Here is a 17,515-nt window from a genome sequence, read left to right as displayed (position 1 = left end):
CAGACAAGGTCAGTAAATCCCTGTGGACATAATGTTCATATAAGTCTATCTCCCACGGTCCCTCACTGGTTCAGATGGAACCCATCCAACACCGTCCATGTGAATCAAGATTACAGGCACATACACACACACACATGCATACAAAACACACAAGTGCACAGTGAAAGAGAACCTGTCATCCCCCACCTATGATGCATGTCGTCAGCATGTACAGTACAGTTTGATGTATTAGTGGAGTGGACTTTTCTAGTTTGGATCGGTTCTGAGCCGGCTTAATAGGCCCATCATAATTTTTGTTTGGCCTGAGTTGTAAGCATTTATTCAAAAGTAGGTTGTGTATTAAAATATCAGTGAGTAAAATAGTTAATATGAACAGAACTGACAAAAAAAAAAAAGTCATGCAATAAGATGCTATAATAATCTACTGTTCATTTGGGCTATGCCTCCCTCTCCTGTCCATATAGTGTTACTGCGCCATAGTGGTTCTGCTCAAAGCATTCTACAGGGTCAAAGAATATCCACCAAAACAGCTACTAAATAGGCTACCTCAAGCTCTGAACTATGTGGGTTTAGAAAGTAGACCGCCTCCTGAGTAGAATAGACTATAGTTGATACTTCATTGATCCCTGGGGGAATATTACTTATCTACTACTACTTATCTAGGTCATTCAGTGGAGGTCCAGTCATTTCTTCTTCTTGTCTTGAGCCTTGAAACATGAATGGACCAGGCAGCAGAGCAGTCAACCCCCCGCCCCACACACACACACACACACACACACACGATAGCGACATTGACATTATTCAGCTGGACAGTGGCATGTCTCGCAAAATTACATTTATAACTGCTGCATGCCCATAATTGCCTAAATATATTGGGAGACTGTGGTGGACCAGTGGACAGAGAGGATCAGATGGACGCTGGCCCCGTCTGCTGAGCGATGGTAAAATGCCAGAGCCGGAATGAATGCTCACACGGCCCCGAGGCAGATGAGAAACAGACCTCCTCTCTCTCAGAGACCACGGCCATGAGAAGGATTGGACCAGACCTGGATCAATGTTCAGAACTTGATGTCACTCAGATAGAATTAAGAATACTGAAAAGGAGAGCGTTGATGCCCATTCACTTTCCTCATAGGAGGCGACAGGGATTGTGGCAGCACAGTGTTCAGGTTCTGGTTATTTAGCCAAGTAGGCCTCCACCTATGAGGAATTTGCCTTGGTCGGTTGGTACATGACAATGAATAATAAACCTAGTGCAAGAACAAGACAGGACAGTGTACTGTATGACATACAATATCATCTACTAAAATGTATGAGCTAGACAGTGTCAGTGGGGGTCTTGTGCCAGTTGCAGTCGTAAAGAAACGTTTTTTGTCCCTTGAGGTTTTGGTCCTGATGGTCCAGGACCATGGTCCGTTCGAGTTTGTGAGGGTAAGATGGGGGCGGTCACAATCTTCCCTGTCCTCTTCAGGCCCCTGGAGGCATGCAGGGCCTGGAGGGATGGCAGGTTGCAGCCAATCATCCTTTCAGCAGAGTGGATGACACACTGCAGTCTGGCCTTGTCCTTGGCCGTGGCAGCAGCATTCCAGATGGTGATGGAGGAGGTAAGAATAGTTAGTGGAGCGGCTTAGCTGAAAAATCCACGACAATTGTGCACTTTGTGATAAAAGCAGGCGATTTGGTACACATAGCCAAAGGCATTCTCCCAAAAATGGATAGTGAGCCATCATGAATTTTCAATACTTAATATTCAATATTTCCCCCGCAAAAAAAAAAATTATACCATTAATAATAATAATGATAATAATAATACCCTAAAGGGAGACATGCACCATTCATGTCCATGAGCAATTTCAGACCATTCGGACTTAAAGGGCAATGCTCGTTTTTGACAACCTGGACCTTATTTACGACATATTATAAGAAGTTTGACTCACCGAGATCACTTTTGTGTAGTTCGGAGGCCTGTAGAAGAAATTTAAAATCCAGCGCGAGCCAGTATATCCATGTAATGACGGTGATCGGGGCACCGAGAATGCAGTTTCTCAAAATCTATTTTCGGCCGCTAAACGGTTGTTTTCATCAATCAGATTGGATGAATCGACAGTTGAGATTCCTCAACGCGAGGCATTGTTGTGGTTTTCAAATACGGGGTCTTTCAAAGACTGGCTATTCTCCGGCTACACTCGCGGCTCACATTCTCTGCGCTACGATCGGATTGTTGCTGACGAATGACAACGACAATATTCTCGGCACCAACAACGATCATAGCGCAGAGAAAGTGAGCCGCGAGTGTAGCCGGAGAATAGCCAGTCTGCGCGCTGGCCTGTGCGCATGCGTGCTGGAGCAAGTGGGGAAAGGCGTGTAAAGATCATATTACAGAGGCTAAAGACCCCGTATTTGAAAACCACAACAATGCCTCGCGTTGAGGAATCTCAACTGTCGATTCATCCAATCTGATTGATGAAAACAACCGTTTAGCGGCCGAAAATAGATTTTGAGAAACTGCATTCTCGGTGCCCCGATCACCGTCATTACATGGATATACTGGCTCGCGCTGGATTTTACATTTCTTCTACAGGCCTCCGAACTACACAAAAGTGATCTCGGTGAGTCAAACTTCTTATAATATGTCGTAAATAAGGTCCAGGTTGTCAAAAACGAGCATTGCCCTTTAAGGTTTATTAGAAGACATGTTTTATAGATTTTGCCAAATTTTCAATCTGGGTTCTTCAGGCATATTTGTTCCCCATGAGGAAGCACACAAGCACACAGTATGTGGTTTCATTCTTCAAAAGATGGCCAAATAACTCAAAAAGATTATATAGATTTTTGAGTTATTTGGCCAAGTCCAGGAAAAGAGTAATGCTGGAAAATACAAGATAAGCAATAGGGTTCCTACTGTAAATGGCTGCTATGGGCGACAAATTGATGCCATATGATGGCTCAATATCCCTTTTTTTATGCATTTGGCTATAAGTGTACCAAATTTTGTGCTTTTATCACAAAATGCATGATTTTTCAGCTAAGCCGCTCCACTATAGACATTGATGGAGGTGAAGAGGTGTAGCATCATTGGCTTAATATGGATATATTAATGTATATATAGTAATATATTCATATAGATTTTCATTTACACTCCTTATACATCATGGCCCAGGACAGGCTGAAAACCATGCCTTATACAAAACCTTTTTCATACAAACCTTTATGTGAAAATTCCTCTGGAAGCCTGCCTGTGAAAATACACGTTGAAGTTCGCCCCTGACAGATGAATGCTTCCCCACTAGAGATTCCATTCATTTAGTTTCATTTTTGGATCCCAGACAATCCAACGTAGTTCGGTGGTGGTTACACCTCTTGGTTACTCAGAGGTGGCACTAGATTGGCGGAGTGAAAACGAATGTGTGTGTGTGTGTGTGTGTGTGTGTGTGTGTGTGTGTGTGTGTGTGTGTGTGTGTGTGTGTGTGTGTGTGAGTGTGTGTGTGTGTGTTGACATCTTTCTCCCCAGCTGTCATGGCACCCCTGTTTAATTGTGGCTGTTATGGAGGAGTGCAGGTGTGTGGGCCATGGTCCAGATAGAAACCCTGTTATGGAGGAGTGCAGGTGTGGGGGCCATGGTCCAGATAGAAACCCTGTCATGGAGGAGTGCAGGTGTGTGGGCCATGGTCCAGATAGAAACCCTGTTATGGAGGAGTGCAGGTGTGTGGGCCATGGTCCAGATAGAAACCCTGTTATGGAGGAGTGCAGGTGTGTGGGCCATGGTCCAGATAGAAACCCTGTCCAAGCCTCTTCCCTAGCGTAACCCCCTCCAGACATCACTAATGTGGTGCCAGACCACTGTTTCACTCTAACAATCCTGCTCAACAAAATGAACAATACAATCTGGTCAGGTCACATGGGAAGGTTTGCAACAATGGCTCACTAGTTATTTTTGAAGGATTAAGACTGCTAGATGAAGGATAGTATAGTAAATTGCCCGTTTGGAAACCTTTAAGTGTCTAGCTAAGTACCTAGGACTCGAATGAGTAACTGATTAGCGATGATAAGCACTCATAAGAAGGATAAGCAATTACAAGAATTCCAATTTACCTGTACTGGTTTGTACCTGTATTCTATTCTGTTCTATTCTAAGTATGTACACTTAAATTGTTAAAGAGCAAATTAACTGACAAAAAATATTTTGTGAAAAGAGGCCAGAAGACAATTGAAGGAAGGCCTACCAGCCATTATCTGCTTCCAAGCAATGCCTTACTCTTACCACAAGATGGCAGTGTTTGTCAATTTGGGATACAGTGACATGCTCGTTTTTGTATGAGGTTGAACCATAAGGATTATTCTAGGACAAACACATTGGCTGACTATTATCTCGAATGTTTGATAGAATAAAATAGATAGGCTACTATGTTGATAAAAGCCTAGAATACACAAGTAACTAAAAAAATAAGCATCAAATCAAACCTATAAAAAACTTTAAATCGTACACGGGGAATATATCAATAGGCCCTTATGACAACGTTTTTATAGTAGCATCCTGCAACACTTGAAACTCTGTAGACTACTCGTTTGACTTGAAAAGTAGGCTTTCTCTGGACGCCCCTCCCCCCTCATCGACGGCTCCCCGCGATCTCCACCACCCCTCCATGAAAGCGACGTGGTCGACAAAAGCAGCCTTGTCCCGGGTCGGAAAAGGAACATGGCAGACGACCAATCCACCCAGTCCGTAGGAAGAAACGGAGGAGTTGTGGTAAATATGATATGCAACTGGATAACGAAAAGTAACTTGGGAACGAACTGTTGGACCACACGTAGGCTACATCATGCAAGCACATTGTTTTCAGATGGATAAAAAACGGCAATGTAGCCTACTTTACGCATGCAACAGTAGTTGCTGGTTGGGGTAGTCGGTTTACTTTAATGCGACTGGATGAATTGATTCTTTAAAGGAGGTTGTGGTAGGCTAACTCAACTTAAGTAGGCTATGTCCTTTTCTTTACCACTTCCATTCACATGTGGCATAACTCACATTGTAGCTGCTCACTTATCAGAATGCAGCGTTGAATCATCAAAACAGCAGTCTCATGTCAACATGCTGGATAGATTAATGCTGACCTACATTACATACAGGTAGCCTACGCGCCACAGTCAAAGATGGACACAAGTTGTGTCCAAAAACAGCACCAACATGATGCCCCTCAACATAACTGCATGGCTTTTATTGTGTTTCTATTCCTAGATCAAAGATGACTGGCCAGGATACAGTTTAGACCTGTTCAACTACCCGGCACACTATTCTGGGGATTTAGAATGTGTCTACATTCCACACGGCGTGATTATGGACAGGTAACTAATGCATACACATCCATTCAATATGTGTCTGGGAAACTGTCTCACTGACCTGAGCAAACCCTTCCACAAAGTCATAAAGATGTCTTGAGTTTGAGGATGATGAAATATAATCCAGTCAGCCCAAAATGAATTGCAGTAGTAATTATAGTTGTATGTGATTAAACATAGTTGTGTGATCTCTGTGATCTCTAGGGACATCCAAATAACATATTAAAAGTATACCATTGTATAGTATATACTTAGTGAATCAAGGTAAATTTGAAAATGTCGGACCTTCATGTCAGCTTCAAAGTGCATATCTCTGCTTCTGAACGTGCTCTTTTCAAATAATTTATGTCTGCAGTGGTTTTCTAGGGTGTTCTTTCACAAGTAATATGTTTTTCCATGAAAACTGTGATGCATATCAGCATACAGATTGAAATGTTGTGCCAGAATATTTGCATACACACTTTTGCACTCTGGTCAGCCTAGGGGAGCAATAAGTCCTTGATGATGGCATTGGCAGCGCATAGTGCCGCAACCAACTTGTAATAGCCTGTATGCACAACTCCAGTACTTCCTGAAATTAGACATGCTTCTCTATTTCCTGTCCTACACTATTGATGAAGTGATTAATCAGGTGTGCCTGACTGCAGCACAATGATCAGGCACACCTGAATAATCATTTTATCCAATAGTGTAAGAAAGGAAATAGAAAAGCATGTCTAATTTCAGGAAGTAATGTAGTTGTGCAGGATCCTGGTCGGAATGGATGAGTCTTGGATCATCCGGTGGTAGCGAGTTTCTCATCCATTCCTGAACCTGATCCACTCTAAAGCTGAAACGTAGCAGATGAAGATGTTGGTGACATGTTGAGGAAAACAGATCCTCATACAGAATTGTAGAACTCCAGAGAACATCCCTCCGACCCAGGTACCACGAAACAGCTCTCCACACAGAAGTCTAGGGCTGCCTTTTGAATTGCATACTTCTATTCTATATAGTATGCCAAAAAGCGATGTAGTACGTCCCAATACAATATGCAGTATGGCAAAAAGTATGCAAGCCCGCAGACTTTTCTGGTTATTCTGACCCACAATCCATTGCAAGGCACATGTGGACGAATATTGCTTTATGGACTGCGATGGATGTGGGCAAATGTCAAGGCGCAATGTTATGACAAACTGGTATGTCCCAATTGTATGCGTACATACATACTTTCTAGGGGCAGCTGTAGTATGTACTGGTAGTAAAAAGTAGAAGTATACTATTCGGAACGCAGCCTTGAACTCTGGAGAACGTTCCTCCAACCCAGGTACCAAAAAAACACTCTCCACACAGAAATCTAGAACTCCAGAGAACATTCCTCCAACCCAAGAACCAGGAAACGGCTCTCCACACAGACGTCTAGAACTCCAGAGAACTTTCCACCAACCCAGGTGCCAGGAAACAGCTCTCCACACAGAAGTCAAGCACACTTGCTAGCAGGCCGAGTGTTGGAACCAGGCATTGGTTCCGGATCCAGAGATGCCAGAGCCATCTGACTGGGGGCGGGACAAAGGAAACGGCTGGGTGCCATCCACTTTCGAACCACTCCCCCTGAAGCATCACTGTGAATCGATCCGCTGTCGCTGTGAGAAAGGGTTTACTGGATGCTGGAAGTGTGCCTAAGCTGCACTGAAGTGCACTGCACTGTGCTTCTGTTCTGGAGACTTAGATTTTGATTTGGTTTTCATCATCATCATCATCATCATCATCATTAATATTAGTATAGTATTAAAATAGACTAGCACCATAAGTCTATTATGTCATTTTTTTGTATTATTATCCCTATAGTGTCAAAATGGAAGTGAAGTTTCACTATATTAAACATAATTTGACCTTGACCTTGATCTATAAATGCATGTCCTTGGGGTTCTTGCGATCTCAAATGTATCACCAAATGAATGTCCACGTTCCACTAAATTCATGAAGGTATACCTTTAATAAATGACTCAGGATATTAGGACATATAAATACCATGAAACATTACTATTGCAATTTCTTTTGGGTTGGGCATTTTTTGGGTGTTAGATTGACTGGACTAACAGGCTACCTGCACATAGAGAGACAGATGAGAGAGCGCGCGTGAGCAAGAGAGAAAGAGTTGGAGAACGAAGGAGTGGAACTGGACAAAAGAGTGACTTAAGAAAAGAAAAAGGGTTGAATACCTCCTCGCTCCCACCTGTGTGCTTCACAGGACGGAGCGGCTGGCCAGGAACATCATGGAGGACCTGGGGGACCACGACATCGTGGTGCTCTGTGTGCTGAAGGGGGGCTACCAGTTCTGCGCTGACCTGGTGGAGAGGATCAAGGCGCTGAGTCGGAACTCGAACCGCTCCCTGCCCATGAGGGTCAACTTCATCCGACTCCGGAGCTACCTGGTGAGGGGCCCGTCAGCGAACACGCTACTTCTCCTTCTCTGACCGAGGTGGAGAGTGGCTAGCTAACTGGCTGGACTAGAGAGGGGAGAAGTGGGGGGCAAACGCTCGTAGCCTCCTAGTTGATGGGTAACCATCGACGAGTGTTCAGTCATACGACTGGGCTGAAATGGTCACTCAGCACGCTGACATTTTCGAATGAAAAGTGCATTATAATTCAAATGTATTATTATTATTATTATTACGGTTTTAGCTGCAAGTGTCTGATCCGCTGTAGTCACCGTGGTTCTTTTTTGTCCCTGTCTTTTCTAGAACGACCAGTCAACAGAGGATCTCCACATCGCTGGAGCTGAGGACCTCTCCCTCCTCAGTGGAAAGGTGACTACTTCGCCCCGGCTTTGAACTCTCTCCCTTCAATCCTCACTTACCAGGAAAATCACTGATGTGATATCACAGGATTGGTTATAGTTTTTTAGTTTAGTTTATTAGACAGTAGTTAAAATATATGCATCATACATGCATTATAAAAATGTTATGGATTCCGTTGTGGTCCTTGGTCTCAGCACATAACAATATACAGTACATAAACTTTAATAACATTACCTACAACATAAAAGCAGAATCAACATAAATACAACTACGGATACGGACTCACCTTTCTGACTGACATTTAAGTGTTACACTGTTAAAGTTCACATCAACACTTCAGCACTTTTCAGCGCTTTTGCGTCTTCAGTCAGCAGCTTCAGTACTGTACTGAAGTTATTGTTAGATAGTTTGAACAGTATTTTATCAACCACCTTGAAAGAACCACAAGAGGGCAGCCCTTCCTACAGTCTGACATCTTTCATTAGAAATTACGTTTTACAGCTGAAATCAAAGCCTGCAGTATCATCCCTTCTGATAAGACGTGATCTAGAACATAGTGATCTAGAACATAGTGATCTAGAACATACGTCATGCGCCAGACCGATGACCAAATGCAAAATATATAAGAGAACGCATAACTATTCCCATGTCTGCTAAGATAGGACAACAAACTATTGAAAACTATGAGTTTTCCCCAATATAAGCAACCAAATATGATTATACAATATAATATGTTCATGCCAGAGACTGTTGATGATCCCTGTGAATCCTGCATTGTCTCTGGAGAATAAGACAATGGCTTCGCTTGTTATGATGTTGCAGTACCAGGGCCCCTAGTGTGTGTGTGTGTGTTTTTGTGTGCTTTTGTGAGAGCGAGAGCATGCACGTGCGTGGGGGCAGAGTTTCTAGGCAACTATTGGGGTCGAAGGCCAAATAAAGGGACACGACAAATATAAATGTGTCACTGAATAATCCACACGCCGGACATACAATACACTCACACTGTGGCATGGCCTTCCATCTCTTAGAACACACTGGTACAGTAGTGAGGCGTGGCATGGCCTTCCGTCTCTTAGAACACACTGGGAGATATTTAGAGTTATATGACAGAGTTTGATTAATCACCCTGTTGCTTCACACTCAGTGTAGGGCGGCCATGATTATCACTTGGTGGTTGTAGTCTTAGTAGTTAAGTTGTTACGTTTTTTTGTGGTAAATATGTATTTTTATCTACCAATTTTAACACTTTTTGTTGTATTTCATGGATTGGGGATTAGGTATAGTCAATTCTCTATGTGGTGTGTACGGAGTGACACCAGATCAGACTGGGTATAATGAGATCGTCAGCTGTACCATGCTCCATTCATGCTGGGCTGCACCCGATGTCTTTCACATGAAGTGGCAGAATATAGCCAAGTTTGTTTTGAACTGGATCCTCGTTCATGACAAAAATGTTCTTAAAAACACAATGTGATGTCGTAGTATTAAAATGTCAAGTCCTTCATTTCAACGTGGGCAAATTTAAACGAGGAGAGAAAGAGACAACATAGACTTCCTTTTCAGACAAGCCAGATATTTTTGGCGGACAGCATTGGGTAATCACTGAAATTACATAATCAGTCACACTGCTTGGGAGGAGGATCATGACTTCATGACTGCACTCATAGCCTTTCCTCTCCCACTCCTTCCCTTCCGCCCAAATCTTAAAGGTGCTATAGGTAACATTTTTATGTAAATGAATCGTAAGAAAAAGAAGAACTCTTAACAAGGCTTGTGAGCCAATATTACGACCACTGATGGCTCCTGACAGAGATCAGAGCGTGTGGGTACCAACGGCGCAATGCTATTGGCTCATGAGCTTTGTTAGAGGTGCGAACTAAACCTCCTACATGTCAGACATAGCTCAAAAAAAGAGTTATGTGTAAATTTGTGTAAAAAAAGTGTACATTTCAGACCCATTGAAAATATTAAAATGATAATCGACAATAGATTATTTAATTTTTTTTAAACATTCATTTTGGACCCATCCAAAATATTTAAATGATAAATTCACAATCAACAGTTTTGGAGGGGAGGATAAGCTATACTTTTACAGTGCAACTTTCTAAAAGCTCTGCGGGTGTTTTTTTCATTCATTTTTATTTGTCTACATAAAACTGTCATCTATATCACCTTTAAGTATAAGATGAAAGATGTGAAAGATATGAAGATGACTTGGCCCAGACATTGATGTTTGTTATTGGCTAGCTGACGCTGCATGGGATTAAAGGTCAGCAGGGAAAAATCAAAGTTTCTGCTGAAACTTGAAAACAACATACTGACTTTTTTTTATCACTTCGGTGGAAAAACACAAGTATTGAATAGCCACGTGTCACATGGCATATTACGATGTGTGTACATTGTTATATAGGATTATGTTGCAAGACTTAATTATATAATATAATGTCATCAACTTTTTAGATCATATGCACAGCTGTTGCATGTGGTTATGGAATCACTGTAGTATAGAAATGTGTCTCTGCTGAGTTGCTTAGTGAATGTTATCTTGGTACGTGTGTGGAGATAAGTTGTTACACATTGCTAACAACGCATAATTGTTTGCTTTCTTCCATCTCTTTTCCCTCTGACATGCTCTTAAAAGAATGTCCTGATCGTGGAGGTGAGTCAACACTCATTCTACATTTTTGCTTTGCCATCAACTTCTTCTGATAAGCCTGCCACAGAATTCGCTCCAGATGTTTGCCAAGGTCACAATGATTTTATTTAGTGCACAGTACAGAGTCCTACAAGATCTAAGCCTAAATTGAACATAGCAAACTTTTTAATTGGCTTCGTTTGTCCATTCGGCTAGTTTGATTGTGCCCTCTCAGTTGATTCAAAGTATTGTTTCTTGACAATACTTTATAGCCCGTAATTGGTAGCAGTTCATGGTGAAGGATGCTCGTTGAAAAGACTGAAATCATCTCGGAATCGTCTGTTTCAACCAGTGCTTGTTGAAGCAAAATGGATCTCAAAGACCTATAGTATGCTCCTATAGGGTGAGTCATTAGTCTCCACAGAAACATGGAGGAGATGTCAGAAGACTGTCCCAGAAACACAGTAAATGGTGACTGAATGGGAGGACATGGTCTGCGCAGGCTTTGAGAACAAACCCCCATGTTCTCGTTATTCATTCCATTTTTTCAATTCCCACTACTGTTCTGTTCTTCATATTACAAAGTATGGACTAGAAACTGACCAGTTTATCGGCTGACCAGTATATCAGCATCCAAACGCTACGGTATTATGCTGTAGTCAGTGGACAATTTTTGTTTTTGTTGTGCCACCTCCCCTTCAGCGGAGGACTATTCTATTTGTTTACTTTGTGGCTTCAAATATATTTGTTTTTCTTATTCTTCTTACTAGTCTATTACTAGGATGGTAGTCACTGCAGACATTGTATGGCGTTAGAGGAACGATGACGCTAGGCAGCTATGTGTCACTAAATGAAAAGCTTCTACACACAATAGTCCTGTAAAGAGCTGAGAGAAGTCAGACAACAACAGACAGCATAGCGGTCAGCCACGTCGAGGGGAATTACCACCATTGGCTGCTCGCGGTCAGATGGGTTTCTGTGTGACGGCAGACAGTTTCCACCTTCCTTTTTTGTTGTGTTAGAGACAAAAACACCTCTATCTACCTGTTTGGTCGATATTGAAGTGTTGACAATTCCCAATCTTTTTTCTTTTGTCCTCTGCAGGCCATTGTAGACACGGGGAAGACAATGAAGACTCTCCTGAAGCACGTGGAAGCCTTCAGGCCCAAGATGATCAAAGTAGCCGGGTGAGCGTTCGCAGACTGGAGACACTAAAACACAGACAGTCTGAGGACCTTCCCCTCTGCCTCACTCAATTTCCTCTCTCCAGTCTAGACAAGAAAGGAGTCGAGTTTCAGAGCCAGGTTTTAAAACAGAGTGCTGTTCTGACTAAGATACAGTTGGGAGAAATTACGTAAGGTCAAATGCGAGGTGTTTTTATGCAAAGTGTTTTTATCTGTTTCAGACTGCTGGTCAAGAGAGTTCCACCTGGATCAGGATATGTCCTTGACTGTATGTACAGTACTTAGTGTTCCCTATGATTGAAATGATTTGTATACGTTTCGTGTGGTTAAAGTTAATTCCACGGTTGTAATTAGTGTTCTGTTCACAATGGCCTCTCATCTCTTTTCACTCTCTCTTTCAGATGTTGGTTTCGAGATCCCCAATCGTTTCGTGGTCGGCTACGCCTTAGACTACAATGAGTATTTCAGAGACCTCAATGTAAGTTTCTCCTCCATCCCCTGGCCTACTGTACTTTTAATGATGCACTCTGCGTTTTTCTCTTGGTCCTCGCCAGCAAGATGGTTGGAGAAAAATAATCATCTACCGACGAGGACTGTTATGAAATCATATCAAAGAGGCACAATGCAACTGGATAATTTAGAATACTGCATTCAAAGCTGTTTTCCATCTGACTTGCTTCCCATCTTTCCTCAGCACATCTGTGTGATCAGTGAAAGCGGAAAGCTGAAGTACAAAGTTTGAGAGGGGTGCTGCCTCTGGCACGACTGATACTGGAGAGGAAACGGATTGCCGCAGTAAGATGGGACACTTCCTGCGAGGGTACACGCAGTGACAACTGCTACCAGACCTACTAATTAGCAGAGCTTCAGTCTGCTCCATTTCACATTCCTTGACACATTCCCCCTAACTATCTCCGATTTTACCATAGACTCACAACTAGAGGTATCTCACCAGGATCTTAATATATTGATTTCATAAATTATGTTCTTATACTTTCACTGGTCTTGCTACTCATTGCATTGCAGACTTGTGAAAAAAAATTGACAAAAGATTATGAATTGACAAATGAGTAGTCATTGCTCTAGTTTTGTGAGTGTGTGTGTCTTGTGTCACTTTTATACTAACAGTGTTCATCACTACCTAACTTACATAAAGTTCTGTATACACCTAGGACACCGTTGACTTTAGTAAAGAAGGGTTGATTGATTGGAGATGGCAAATTTGGAGACATGAGTTCATGATATGTACAGTAACTACACCGAGCTGTGATTTAATGCTCAGTGTTGAACTCAAAATCAGCTGCTTTTCAGACGAAAGGAAATTACACGGTTGTGGTTGGAGTTGGCTGTTCTGGTCTGGTTGAAAAGAATAATAGGTCTACTTCACCTCCTTCGGCCATCTTAATTATCATTTTCATCCTGTCATCTTTGCTGCTCTACCTACCAGAGCCATTTCAAATGATTCCATGTTAAACTTCAAACCTCTCGTTTTCAAGGTTAGAGACCATGTAGCATGGAGGTTCTGTCACAACTGACTTTTGGTATTAAACTGACTGGAAGGATAGAGTGTAATTGATTCATCTTATGAATGGCTGTGTGAGTTACCGTAGGTAGGAGCGCTGATGATTGGGTTCATGGTGCCATGTCTACACATTCTTTTAACACATTGTACTTCTGTTTAAGAAAATAAAGTGCTTTTGTACATCAATTTTGTTGCTTACCCTTGGTCTGTTAATTATTTCCACAATGGTTCTGACACATTTTGGTGAGTCATTAAGCAACAGTAAATGTTCTCATATTTTGCTGATAACAAGTAGGCCTATCTTATCCGCGGGTGACCAAACCATCCCTACTGTAATTGGGAATTTGGCCAAAGTAACAACCTGCCACTATAGCTGTTGAACTTTGACCTGGTAAATACAGAGAAAAACCAGGTTAACGGCAGAAAGACTAAAGATATTCTGGAACAAAAGGGATCCCGCTGTGTGAACTGTTGGCTCTTTGTGTGCACCTGACATATGACTCCTGTGTTTCAGCTGTGGGACTGTTCTGTGTTTAGTCCCGCGCATGTTGGTGAAGTCTGATTTTGGGACTGCGGTGAATTAGTAGTGGCCTGTTTGACTTTGCATATGAATGGAAATTCCATCTTGGATAACTGTGCCTTGTTAAAAGACTAGTCTATCCTGACAAGCATTATTAATACAGACCACATTGATTGTGATACAGCCCCATGACAAGGTTAGCAAGACTTCTATATTCTATTCCAAATTATGCTTCTGGGTTACATGCCTTTAAAATGTGGAATTCATTCACCTCCATTTTAAGAATTTCCTGCTGCGGTTGGATGTAGAACTGGCATGGCAGCTTTGTGAAAGTCCCTTTGCCAGGATGACCTCTACAACAAAGGCCGCCAATCCGCAGAACAGGTGGCCCCTTCTGTTGGGAAGGAATGAAAGGGACATTTGTCAAGGCCTTGAGAATCAGAACACTTTTTTAGTTTCCCCTCTCAGGTTTATGTGTGTGTGTGTGTGTGTGTGTGTGTGTGTGTGTGTGTGTGTGTGTGTGTGTGTGTGTGTGTGAGACAGGGAGAGAGAGACGGGTCTAAGGTTATTTCACATCAACTCATAAGAGAAAATAATGAGGGTCTAATCCTGGTGAATCTGTGTCAGAGACCTAGGTGCTCCAGTATGTTTCTCTCTTCTCTCTCTTTCTCTCTCTTCTCTCTCTCTCTCTCTCTCTCAGAGAGCTGAATTATACAGTGGGAATCCACATTCCACAGTCACTGTCATCCACATGCCAAACCCTCTACGACCCCACTCTGAACCAGGACACCATGTGACTGATGTAATCAATACTCAGGGGCTGTTGTTGTGTCTATGTACGTGCGTGTTTGAGAGCGAGAGGGGGGCGTATATGTAGTGGAGCTGGGAACGAGTGGGTAACACTTCCTATGAAGGCCACGTCTGAACACATTATACAAACATTATAATGCACTTATAGCCTAAGGCTTTATAAAACTATTTGTGTCTCAGCTTGGTTCAACATCATCATTGCCACAATTAAAGTAAGGCTTATCCATATTGGTTCGGACATTACATCCATATTTGTTCAAAATAATCAACCTTACAAACAACAGGTGCCTAAGTGAAACACCCCAGCCAATCCGTTTATTGTATTGTTGTCGCTTTGGAGGCCCCACAAAAGAATATGCTTTTAATTAAATTATCAAATGTAATTAATTATTCATTTCCAAAATTCGTTCGACCGAATTCTATCACGATCCCAACTCCATTGAAACACCACCACCTTTGTACGGGTCTGTCGCAGCTTTGTAAAAGCCCATTCGGTTGGTCAGATTTCCAAATAGTTCACCCAAGGTAGATTGTGATTGGCTCCTGAGCAGATCTGGCGAACAGAGGGTGGTCTGGAGACTCGGGAAGGCTGGGAGAGAATTCCAACTACCTTCAACAGGCAGGCGCGTGTGTCTCCGGACCGAGTTGGGATGCTTTGCGAACAACTGCCTGGGCGATATTTGACCAGGATATTATGGAAAAATGCCACAAGTTCACACCGAGACAAGAAGCGCCCGCTCCAGGATTGAGTTTTTAGTCGGCTTTTATGGACAATTAATTATTTCCCTCGCATCCTAAACTAAATAGAGAAGGTATGTTTCAGATCAAGCTAACTAGCTAGCACTGGCTAGCTAGCTAGTTTAGTTTTCCCCCAAAGTGATCACACTTATCTAAATATCGCATAACTAGCGTGCTGGCTCATTATTGGGTTGTCTTTTGAACTTGTATGGTTTGCAAACGAGTATGTGAACTTCCTGAATGAATTTAGCCATAGTTTTGGAAATTTGAACAGAGAATAGTTCACTCCGATAATCGATCTGGCTACTTGGTCATTGTTGAGCACGAGAACAACAGGGTGGCACGTTGGACCATTATGTAAAGGGTTTCGGTTACCTGGGCCGCCCCACGGTCTACAAAGTTGCCGCGGATTGCATTTGTTTTGAAAGGAAGGCAGTTGATCCAATGCGACTTTAGTAACTGTAATGCTTTAATATCCATCATCGATATGTATTTATAAATGTAGTGTGTTTTCAGAGCCCTGTTGCTGTGTTTACTGTGCCTTGGTCTGAAAGGGCTGCGCCACCCTTGTTGGTTTGTTTCAGTCACATCATGACGTGCTGTCCTTCGGTTTATCCAAAACGAGGTGTTCCTGTGAGTCGTCGTCGATCGCCGAAGCAACCTTTTTTAAACATTGAATCACTTTTTAGAGTGAAAACAAAAACTACAAATTTCCCACTCAAACAACCCAGACTGCTGGCTAACGTGGCATACAGGTCGGGGGCACCCGTTTCATCAAAATCCAGCTATTTTTAATCTTCACTGGATCTGTCTAGTCGTCAATAGCTACCCACTTGTTGCTGTCTAGTTGCGTATGGCAGCACTGTAGTTTCTGCTGAAATGTTTATGGCAAAATTGAACACGATGGCTCAGAAATGTCACAGAAATCTCACCAATAACGTTACCATAATATCAAAGCAATCACAAGAGTATCATATTGCAATAGGTTTATAACCCATTTATAAACCAGACGTTACCACCTGTGCTTTGAAAATGATTATTAGTAAAGGGTTTATATCACACACATCAAGAGACTTTTACAGTGCCATTTCACACATTGTTTATACAGTTATGTTTATCCCAGAAAGTTAGTGTGAAGTAACAGCGTGTGCAAAACAGATCTTGCCATAGTCGTTTGGCCTGCAGATATATTGGTGTGAAACGATCTGTTTTCTGACTGAATTGTATCTGTCTCTCTACCTAGCTAAAACAAGTGGACTGAATACAAGAGCAAGTATGGCTGTATGAATTGGATAGAGGCAAAAAAAGAAAAGTGTTCTCAACCACCATATACTCCTGGACCAACTCGATATGGGCTTTGAAGGATTGTCACCCTGTATGTGAAATGAAATAATGGCATCACGTTGGAAAGGCCCCTGTGATGAAGATGATGAGAGACCACTGCCAAGGCCCCCTTTATGCGAGGTAAGCCCACACACCTCAGACCTCTGAATTCCTCACTTGTTTTTGGTTGAGTTACAGGTTTTGAGGCTTTGGTTGGGGTTCCTAGCAGTATGTTTCTCAATAGAACTGGATTTTCTGAAATTTATTATTAGGCCTACTTAACCTCTCACAGGACTAAATCATATCTTCCTTAAGCCCTGTCTGGATGTAGCAGTATACAGGCCAGGCTGCTCTGGGCTCTGTTATCTTTGTTGCCTAACGTGATTTGAGTAACATGATTTGAGTAATCACCTGATTGGACTTATCTCCTAACCAAGCATCGGTCATTTGCTTTTGTTTCTAATGTCTTTCATCTTATTTGGGCTATCTAGTGTAGTCTTTGTTCCCCTTGTCAACCTTTTCCGTTCCTCAGTTCCCGTCACTGCCTTTTTCCAATTTTCCCCGGACTAGCCTGCCCCCCCCCCTTGCCATCCCACCCCCTTAGTCAACCCTCTTTTCCGGATTCCCAACCTCGATCCCACCCTGTGATTCTCATCGTCTCGACAC

At 42.4% G+C, this 17,515-nt stretch overlaps 2 protein-coding genes across 3 annotated transcripts in view; both read left to right on the top strand.

Moving 5' to 3' along the window:
• Positions 1-1,436: 1,436 nt before the first annotated feature.
• LOC311316422 (hypoxanthine-guanine phosphoribosyltransferase-like) lies at positions 1,437-12,678 on the top strand (the record flags this gene model as incomplete). The annotated part of the gene is made up of 9 exons (XM_084447264.1): positions 1,437-1,604; positions 5,237-5,343; positions 7,568-7,751; positions 8,061-8,126; positions 10,759-10,776; positions 11,857-11,939; positions 12,158-12,204; positions 12,338-12,414; positions 12,631-12,678. The coding sequence occupies 9 exons, from the start codon at positions 1,437-1,439 to the stop codon at positions 12,676-12,678; spliced, it is 798 nt and encodes a 265-aa protein (XP_084303390.1).
• Positions 12,679-15,441: 2,763 nt separating this feature from the next.
• The window catches only part of arhgap21b (Rho GTPase activating protein 21b), a 45,358-nt gene continuing 43,284 nt past the window's right edge, over positions 15,442-17,515 (top strand). Inside the window, exons 1-2 of one of the 2 annotated variants that reach the window (XM_084447462.1) lie at positions 15,442-15,600; positions 16,770-16,990. In XM_084447462.1, the coding sequence (XP_084303588.1) occupies positions 16,919-16,990 (72 nt within the window). In that variant the 5' untranslated portion in view covers positions 15,442-15,600; positions 16,770-16,918. Of the gene's footprint in view, positions 15,601-16,108; positions 16,160-16,769; positions 16,991-17,515 lie in introns of those variants that run through there. The other variant, XM_084447463.1, reaches the window with a different exon arrangement.

The sequence above is a fragment of the Borostomias antarcticus genome (genome assembly GCF_949987555.1).
Source record: "Borostomias antarcticus genome assembly, chromosome: 12".
Classification (NCBI taxonomy): Eukaryota; Metazoa; Chordata; class Actinopteri; order Stomiiformes; family Stomiidae; genus Borostomias; species Borostomias antarcticus.
Note: the sequence above shows the minus strand (reverse complement) of the source record. Positions and strands in the feature narration are given on the sequence as shown.